Source organism: Diadema antillarum, unplaced genomic scaffold (genome assembly GCF_040938485.1).
Source record: "Diadema antillarum isolate AM-2024a unplaced genomic scaffold, OU_Dant_1.0 seq00000476_RagTag, whole genome shotgun sequence".
In the NCBI taxonomy this organism is placed as follows: domain Eukaryota; kingdom Metazoa; phylum Echinodermata; class Echinoidea; order Diadematoida; family Diadematidae; genus Diadema; species Diadema antillarum.
In genome coordinates, this window is record NW_027271443.1 from 1497609 (window position 1) to 1507653 (window position 10045).

The 10045-nt window shown below is 35.3% G+C and overlaps 1 protein-coding gene across 1 annotated transcript; it reads right to left on the minus strand.

Annotated features, from left to right (window-relative positions):
• Positions 1-530: 530 nt before the first annotated feature.
• Positions 531-9192, minus strand: LOC139733438 (uncharacterized). The gene is made up of 4 exons (XM_071644256.1): positions 9048-9192; positions 5951-6031; positions 1709-1774; positions 531-856 (listed from the first exon to the last, which is right to left on the minus strand). The coding sequence occupies exons 1-4, from the start codon at positions 9186-9188 to the stop codon at positions 563-565; spliced, it is 582 nt and encodes a 193-aa protein (XP_071500357.1). The 5' UTR covers positions 9189-9192; the 3' UTR covers positions 531-562.
• Positions 9193-10045: the final 853 nt, after the last annotated feature.

Consider the following 10045-nt stretch of genomic DNA (forward strand, 5'->3'; position numbering starts at 1 on the left):
CGTCTCATACAGCATTCTTTGTAAATCTCCCCCCCCCCCCCCCCCCCGAACAACATTCACTGTAGCACTGCGGTTGTTTTGTGTGAATTCAATGGTGCAGATTAGCCCATTGTCTAATGCTAAGTTGGGAGAGCTGAATGCTTGTTTCCTTCGACTATCTGTAGAATTGGTAGAAATGAAGTATGTTTTCATACAAATTTTTCTCAAGCATGCGTTATTCATATTTGATGCGTAAGGTCTCATATGAAAGAAGAAAATATGAATATTTGGGTTATGAACTTTGTTTTTTGACAACATAATGCTTAAAGTTTGAAAAATTAACTTAAAGTCACCATTTGCCCGTGAAAATGAAAATTTGGTAGCACCACTTTTCATTGCTCTAACTCAGTCATGCATGAACAATGAACATTTAGTTGTACATCAAATGAAAGAAGAAAAGTTTATCTTACCATTGATGTATATCTCATAAAGAAAACGTATGATTTCGATAGTAAAAAGTTGCATGGAAATCCGGTTTTTTTTTTCTGGGACACGCTGTATAGCAAACTAAGCATGATGAGATTTACATATAAGTCTGTATGTACAAATCAGTTTCTCTTTTAACATCTTGTTGGACAGTGTGGGGAATGGAAATGATGTCTTTCTTAATATCGTGCTGTACGGCCACGGGACATATCAAAAATCTGCTGTGCACTTCTTGAATGTCCCTTTTATTTAACTTGTTCCCCCTCAAGAAGTGCACGGTGGCAGTGTCGACAGAGGATATGGCGGCCACTCGTCCAACGGATGCTTTTCGGCCGTACAAGACTGCCACCCACTGTCCTTGACGGCACGTTTTTCCGTTGGGCATGGAAAGCTACAATGTTTGGAATAGGAATACAAATTAAGTAGATTCTAGCCGAAGGTCTTTTGTTTCTACACATAATGAATCAAAAAGTTATCTGAAGGAGAAGTTCAACTTCACTGTAAATGAAGTACATATCCAACATTCAAATTGCTACCTTCATGACCATTTCTATTTTATATTAAGACCACACTTTCATTTCAGACTAATACAATGACCAAACTATTTCTGATCATGTTAAATCATTAAGATAGCGAGGTCACAAAAAATACCGTCATACTGCCAAGGCATAATTTGCTATTTGCAGATTTAACAAAAACCCAGTATACGTGCTTCAAAATAATTCTAAAATGCGATTTAGGGATATAAACAACAAATGTACAAATTTGATCAATATAATTGATAAGTATTGTTAAATAGACAAAATGTGGACAAGAATAGTAACAATTTTTTTTTCCAGACTAAACAGTTTGCAGTAATGGTTTAATGAGAAATATAGTGATATCTCCTTATATTTTTGACTTTATTGCAACAAATTTATATGGTAGGATGTTTTGTGATTCAATTGATCTATGCATAATATCATGCTTTAAAAAAAAAAAGATATATCCAGAAAATGTTTCAAAATCGTTGCTCCCAATGGTGAATGGGACATTTAAGGCGACATGAAAAACAACAAATGACAGTCCCTTTCTCACAAAGATGGCTGAATAGGTTACAACCGAGCAAGAAAACATTTTGAAATGAGAAAAGCTTGAATTATGTGGATGGTAAGTTTTGACAAGGCTGTGTGTTAAAAGAAATTAAACATGTATGTTTTTTATCAATCCTTAAAAAGACTGCACAAAATTGTTATATCTTTACCTCCTGTGGCACCATTGTTGATGATTCTGTGGCATGGTCCTTTTGTTTCCCACTGCTGCCAAGTTCCTGATAAGAAGGAAAACATTAAAAACATAAAACCTGGGAACTTACACTCACCTGAATATGGAGTAGATAGGGGGGGGGTGCTTGAGGCCTTCTGTGAAAGCATGGTGTCCATTTGCACACTCCTTAACACAGGAAAAACACTTGTCAAGAAATGCATTAAATATGGATCAGATTGGTGTGTGACCATGCAAGAATCTTTGTCAACAGTCTTGTAAAATTGCACCGTGATGACAATAACATCTTAGGACAAAAATAAGCTAAAATCTAAAGCTAAAAACAGGTCGAGTTCCACTCTCTCTACAAACTAAGTAGACCATGCTTATTTTCAAGTTTTTATTGTAACAAACAACATTCCACTGGTCTACCTCATAAAATTTGTTGTGATAGCCTCTAAATCTAAGATGGCATCCAAGATAGCTACCATATTTACTGAATTTGTTATTTGAATGATAGAATTCGAGAGGAACATCAGATTTCAAGAAATGTGATGTCATGTGAAAGAGAATAACATTTTCTACAAGTTTATACCATATTTGTGGGCTATTGTGATAAGTGGATTGAGATTTTAAGGAAAAAACACTATTTTTTATTTTTCTGAAAAAAGGTAAAACATGAAATGCTTGATTCAGCATAAATCAGAGAAAGACTGAAGGATATCTTGAAACGTTTTAAGAATTTTGTTTGACATATAACTAAAATTTGGAGAAAATTATGGGTCAGTACCATTTTTGCTTCAGGAGTATGTCTCAAACTTAAAAACTCACTATGTAAAAATGGCCACTTTAGTTGTGCCCAAGACCTTGTTGGTCATAAAAAGGTATGTGCACGTCAAGACTAGTCTTGGCGAATGCAGACTTTTTCTTTGACAAACAAGGGTTTGTGCCTGCAAACTAACTTTTCATACTAAGTGGTAGCTCAGGTGACACTGATCTCTATTATTTCGAAGTAGACTGTTCTGAAGCAGATGAGATGAGGCAAAACATATTTTTCAAATAGAGGTAGTAACTTGAAACTTGGCACCAATCTAATTCTTGTTATAGATAGTTTAAGACAGAATTTAGATCAACCACTCAAAAAATAAATACGTACTGTATAAAGATGGTAGCCATCAAAGTTGACATACTGTATTGTGCCAAATTAAAAGGATTAAATTTCAATTTTGATACATTTGTCTGTTGTGCTATCGTAAACCGCCTTAGGTTTTTATGGACACATTTTTACAACCAGTGATATTCTACTCCCTGAAAAAGATAAAAAACCGAGTGGAAGTTTTTACTTTTGACGGAGTGAATAACAGAAAACAGTGAATTTAGAGTGAAATTGGAGTGACTTTTGAGTTAAAATGTTCATTTTCACTCATTTTAGAGTGACCTTAGGCAGGGCTCCACACTAACTTTAAGTTTTGGTGGCCCAAAGGCAAATATCCAACCTTTTTTGGTGGCCCGATCAGGCTTCCAAATTCTTAAGTTTTGAAATTTTGGTGGCCCAACATACATTTTTGGTGGCCGTTAGTGTTGAGACGTGCCTTAGGAATCACTCATCACTCTTCGAGTGATCCCTGAGGTCACTCTAAAATGAATGAAAAGGAACATTTTCACTCTCAAATGATCCTGATATCTATATAATATGGAAAAGCATCTACCAATGGCATAAGTTCAGATCAATTGTGACACTATAACCCACATGAAATCAGCCTAAAAACAATGTAAGAAAAATCTAATAACAGTAGTTTAATACAGTTTCAGCATGCTTCTTTGTGAATTAATGTGAATATACAGCACAAATAATCAATTTGGACAGTTTTATTCAAACTATATACTGACAACACATTTAAAAGCAAATTTGAGAAATTGCTGCCATGTCAGATTTTTCGGGGGGGGGGTTCGGATCAGAAGGGCTTTCAAGGACATCTACGGATCAGACATTATTACACATGTACGTGTACCATCTTCATTCACATTTGTACAACAGCAGAGTAACATACAAGTAAAAAAGCATATCTTTGATACAGAAGCATTTCTTTTTTATCAAAGATTGGGCCTCACCCAAATACTGGAATGAGCTCCACCCCCACCCCCACAAAAAAAAAGACCCTCAATATGGTTTACACTAGTAAAATATCGTTTGGATGTATATAAGAAACATGTAATAGATAGCAATATAAGAAGATTTAAAAAATATATCGAATTATAAGTTTTAAGTTAAGATCAAACTTTGACGCAACACACTAAAGGTATTGTTTACCATAGGGAGAGATAGTCACATTTGATTTATATGTGCAGGTTAGTTGTATCACAAAACATTCAACCGTGTAAAAGAAAATTATAATAAAGCCTAAAACATACGGATATATGACCATTTCTTTTCAAGAAACCATAACCATGATGACTGTTGACAGCGTAGTATAAAAAAAAATAATCTTATCTGATCTATTTAGTATTTCTAACAATACATGTATTTAGCATTTATTATACTGACTTAAGTTTGTACATTAGTTGTTCTATCCCTAACTCAGAGCTTAGAACTTGTTTGAGGAATTAACTAAAGCTGGGTTTTTGATTTTTACGTGCACTCTTGGTAAATAATGCTTTGAACGACAACCTCGATTAATTACTGCCATCTTGAATTTTGTGTGGATACTATATTTGTCACTAAATATGACACATTGGCAAAATTTGTTCCAAATTCCAAGCTACTTTCTCTTTTTGGAAAATACTTTCTGTTCAATCTTATCCGCCTCAGAACAATCTACTGTGATGAAATGTTACAGTAATAGTGACCAGCGTCGTAACACTTGGCATGAAAAGTTAGTTTGCAGGTTCTTACAAGTCACTAGACCATTACAGTTTTACATGTGACCAAGTAAACACATCGTATGCAAAATTTATGCATAAATATGTTTTTTTTTCTTTCAAGTCTTAGATTTTAATTTCTCAACAGTGTTTGACATTGCCTGTAATTCCATAAATATGAATTATGCCTCAAGCTCAATAAATCTTAATCTCAATCGCAGGTTTCAAAATAATTCTTCAGTTCTTCTTTGATGAATACTAAATCATGCATTTTTAAATTTCTTCCTTTTTTTCAAAAAATATAATAAACAAACAATTATGATAATAATAATTGACAGTGCTTATATAGCGCATAACTCAAAGTGATAACGTCCCTTTGTGCTGAAAAAAAAATGAAAAGATTATACAAAAACATACAATTCCAATTACAGTGATGTGGATTTCCTCCCCCCCCCCCCCCCCCCCCAAGGAAAAAAAAAATTATCACAATACACATTTCAAGCTGTATCAACTTTTGGGAAGTTTTACTCTCATTCATATGACGTCAAGTTTATTGCAATTCAATGTCTCTATCAAATTTTATATTTGAAATGTTAAATTCAATAAAAATGGCAGCCCTGTTGGACCGCATCTGTACTTTGGAGGTTTTTGCAACAAATCTACTGAGTTGTACTCACGGAACATTGCTTAGTACGCTTAATATTACATATGTATGGTCTTGTTTATAGAGAAAGTGGAACTAGAAAAGTAAGCACGATCTCGGATTTGATCCTCTGTGACGTCTTTGGGAACAGATGCGTGCAAATACATATTACGTAAAATGTGATAGTTTGAACTCCTGAACCAAATACAATACTGGCACCTTTGATTTTCTCCAAATATTGATTATATGGGAAAGATATCAATTTCTACATGGTTTTCATAAACATTTTTAAATCTATCTATTTTTTTTTAGAGAAATATTCATGGTGCATTCTGAAAAATGTCTCCATAAAAACCTATTATGGTTCGAAATAGCATTACAATGTTCAGAATATATAAAAACCATCATAGACAGCAAAACAGATGAAAGCTTCACCTCAAGCTTCTACCTCTATTTGAAAAATATTTTTTGCTTCATCTCATCTGCTTCAGAACAATCTACTTTGATATAATAGCGATCAGCGTCACCTGAGCTACCACTTGTTATGAAAAGTTAGTTTGCAGGCACAAACCCTTGTTTGTCAAAGAAAAAGTCTGCGTTTGCCGAGACTACTACACGCACCACTGGCACTGCTACAAGTGCAAAAAAAAAATGATAAAAATTAAATGGTAATGGATAAACTAAAACATCTTTTTATGTAACACACAATATCAGGGTTTCAGAATATCAAAGACTTCTTACCTTGTTAGAGTCCTGCTTATTTGAGGTTCTTACAGGAGGTATGGATGTAGTTTCCATTCCATTGGCATCATCATCTACTTCCTATGAGAAAGATAATATAAACACAATTCTAACCACTTTGAAAGTCACATAAACATGCAATCTTCATGCCTTGATTAAATCACACTGTCCCATTAAAGAAGTAGACCTATACCAGCGACTTCCAGATTGCACTATGACAAAAAGCACGTGGATGTGATACAAGACCATTTTCATGTATGACTGCAAAGAAAACTAAAATTCATTGCACATTCATTACACAGCATACAATAGGTCCTATTGGTTCTACACCAACAAAAAAGAAACAAAAAAATCTGTAATCTCTACTATATGGAAATATGAGCTGAAGAGAAACATGGGCTGAAGGAGGGCCTGTTCAGAGCTACCAAGTCTCACGCATTGTGAGTGAGACTCAAGCATTTAGGGTCTGTCTCACGATCTCATACATGACACCCATTTTTCTCACGCATTGGGAGCATAGCTTAAAGGATCAAAGTAAGAGTTGCAATTGAAGGCATATTTCCCTTTTGTCTTTCAAAATAAGTAAAAAATAGTCACTTATTAATGCACTAGCTTGCACCATAAAGAGCTAAAAAATTGAAAAAGCTCCCAACCGTGGGAGGGCGGACACTCCCCTCAGACACCCTCCCCTCACTCAATTGCTTCGCTCCCTCGCTCACGCACATGCATGTGCGCCGAGACGCCGAGTCACGAAAATCTCACTCATAATTTTTTTTTTTAACTTGACATCTATGGCCTGTTGATGTTTTTTAAACATGGCCTATGGAAAGCGGGGGGGGGGGGGGGGAACCTTCATTTTAAAGGGAACTCAAACCCCAATAGCAATGTGGATATAAGAATATAAATATAAGAATTTCTCAAAATTTAATTTTTCATGAAAATCATACATTCCATCAACTTGATACTGACATACCTGTACTCTATGTTAAGGGTAGCAATTATTTCCCCTGCTTTCTGAAAGCGTTTAGTCAAGTGCTCTGTCATTATGCTAGAAAGGTTAATTTTTGTGGAATTTTGTTTATATTTTCCTTATATTGTTGTCCACATGCACATATGTCACAACCTCTAGTAATCTCCTTATCCAGTGGTTCCAACACCAAAAACTTTTAAAAATTCATAACTTTTGCATCGATTGTCCGATTTTCCTCAAACTTTCACTGATGTGTTCTATTAATGTTGCTTCTTTCACTCAATCCACATTGCTATGAAGTTTGGATTCCCTTTAAAGGCAGTACCCATGTGGGTATTATTAGTATGGAGGCAAGACTGCCCCATTCCTACACCATGTGGATTGGTTTACAACAGAGGGATGGCATTAATATCACTGTCATAATGATTACCTGGACATGAACTACAGCCAGCAATAAACATTAGATTCATGCACACAGTGGTAGTTGTAACTATTAAACCTAATTTTGTAAAGCCTCCCCTCCCTCTTCATGGAATGGATCATGAATCTGCCTTTGCTACTATTCATCCCTACAGCAGGCAAATGTCTCAATCCTGCATATAACAGCTGCTGCAGGGCTTTTTACTAGGTCAACTTGGCTGAGTTTAAATTCAAACCCAAGGACCACTCCCAGACATACAAGGCTCCTGTGGACACATACTTCACAAAGAAGAATGATCAGGGAGGTGAGATGAAATTGAATCCCCAGGATGATATCTGGCTTCCACAGAGTTTGTGAATGAACCCTAATCTTCCTCCAAGGTTAATAGCCCCTTGGGCATACCTGCTGTTTATCTTAAAGTGTCACCAACTCCATTCCAAATGCAAGAGCTGGAGAGCAGTTAGTCTCAATCTACAGACACACACTTATGCATCTTGTTTGAGCAGTTGTCATTTAGTTTTGTAGCTTTCGAGTGTTAAAAAAAATACTGTTGAATTCCTACACAATGTTGACCCTGAGTGGCAGAGGCCAAAAAAGGGTGTCATTTCACATGTACTTCCACATATGTACAATGTACTAGTAATAGTATGCATGATAAAATTCCCAAAATAAAAGCAGTGGAACATTGGTTGCAAAAAGTTCAGAATTAGGCCTATGCAGTATAGACTCATAAAAGTAATGTTGAAAGTAAGGTCTAGAGTAACCATTTGCTTCATCTCATTCTATGTTACTTGTGTTACCAAAGAGAAAATTTTTATGCTCATCCATTTTTTCAAAGACATATAACACCTATTACTGTACTAAATATCCCAATTACTGCTTGTGTACATAACTGTTCTATAACAGATGCTCTTGATACTATATAGAAGGCACTATAACTCTCATGATGTAAAACATCTGTACAAGTATGTAATGTGCACATGTAGCTACCTTATTAAGACTTATACAAACCTGTGTGTAGGTATCTTGTCAGAGTAGACTAACCAACAAGTAGGGGCCTTCTTTTGTGATTCATCAGGGTCATAGAAGTTTGGTAAAGCGGTATACTTAGGCCCATATGTTTGCAACAGAAGTACAATGTACATATGCTCTTACATTTTGTATCAGGACTGGACAAAATATTTTGAGTGTCATAAACATATCATGTATATTTGAATGAATGTTGGCAGATGTTTACAGAAGATAATAGTTGTACCTCCATGGGGGTACTTGTCTTCATAGATGACAGTATGAAGAAAAAGTGATTTATATGCCAGTCTGAGAAGAAAAGTGTCTGTTAAGTAGACTAATTTTTCATATACACTGTATGGTACCTCTAGCCTATTTAAAACCAGAGTACAGTTGGACAAAGTGTAGTGCAAAACCCTCTTTTCTAAAGCACGTATGCTACATTGCCTTAGCATAAAATCCACTGCATTAAACATATTTTTCTGTTTCTTTTTCCACTTGCCAATGTCTATAGCTATTGAAAAAGGGCACTAATTTACACATGTATACAGTAACTGAAACCAACATCAGAAAAATCTGTGAATAATAGTTATTCTGCTTTTGTGTCTCTGAGGACAAATGAATATAATCTTTTCATCAAGATGTTTTTATTACATTACTACAATTAGTATATTTTACTGATTTACAAAATTTCTTACCATTGGCATTTCTTCATTCTCATAGTAAACCTCGTGGGTCTGGTTTGTATTGTCCTTCTCTCTCTCCTCCAAATTCTTCTCACGCTCTTCAAGTTCCATCTCCTTTTTTCGGAGTTCCATCTCCCACTTTTCAAGCTCCATCTGCTTCTTGTTCAGGTCTTTCCTCTCCTTCTTAATATCCATCTCCCACTGTATTAGCTTGTTCTCTTTCTTCCTCATTGCATTTTCCTGGGACTCTTCTTTCTCCGTGCCTTCATGTGATTTGCACCCTATCTTTCTTTTCTTTGCTTCTTGCAGGTCTGGTTTGGCAGTAGATCTTTGTTTTTATGTCAGGAGAAAAAACGAGATACATGCCTCATGAATGGATCATGCTGGTATGAACCATTTGACTTTCATTTCTTTGAAGATTTTTTTTTCAATTCATAGCATATATATTTGACAATCAGCTGTAAATGACATCAAGAGTTCTCAGTTTGTTTGATTTTTCATTATATGACATACACTGTACCCTTGTAGACACAGTGTCAATCTAAGGATGTGGCCATTCAAAATTTTTATGATGTATCAAAAACCCATAAAAATCTTCTTGACTGAAATTTAAATTACTATGAGATGGTTTTGAGGCTGAAATGGCCTATTGTATAGGACCTAAATGAAATGAATGAAACCTTCCTTTTGATTAACAGAATGCTAGATTAATACAGGCAGGACTTTTCATGTGGGAAAAACACACACTCAGGTGTTCATGTGTAGGCTTACAGCATGGACATTCAAACTTTTTCGAGAAATGGGAAGGGGGATTTTTGGAGCTCATCTGAAGTCTGCCATGAACCAACTTGAAATCATTCATAAATGTATTAACTCATAGTATCAAATAAGCTCTATCACTTCTGATTCTAGAGAAGATTTTTAAAGATTCCTATAATAATTTTGGAAGGTTTAGGTCCCTTGTGGGCCCTCCAGGTTGGATATGGTGCTAATTTTTGGATAAATTGCGA

What these genes read in the sequence shown, in the direction of transcription:
- LOC139733438 (XM_071644256.1), bottom strand. Translation starts at nt 9,188, where the DNA reads ATGGAGCTTGAAAAGTGGGAGATGGAACTCCGAAAAAAGGAGATGGAA. An exon ending in AGAATGAAGAAATGCCAATG is followed by an intron (nt 6,032 to 9,047) that starts GTAAGAAATTTT and finishes TCTTTCTCATAG; the next exon opens with GAAGTAGATGATGATGCCAA. An exon ending in CAACAATGGTGCCACAGGAG is followed by an intron (nt 857 to 1,708) that starts GTAAAGATATAA and finishes CAAACATTGTAG; the next exon opens with CTTTCCATGCCCAACGGAAA.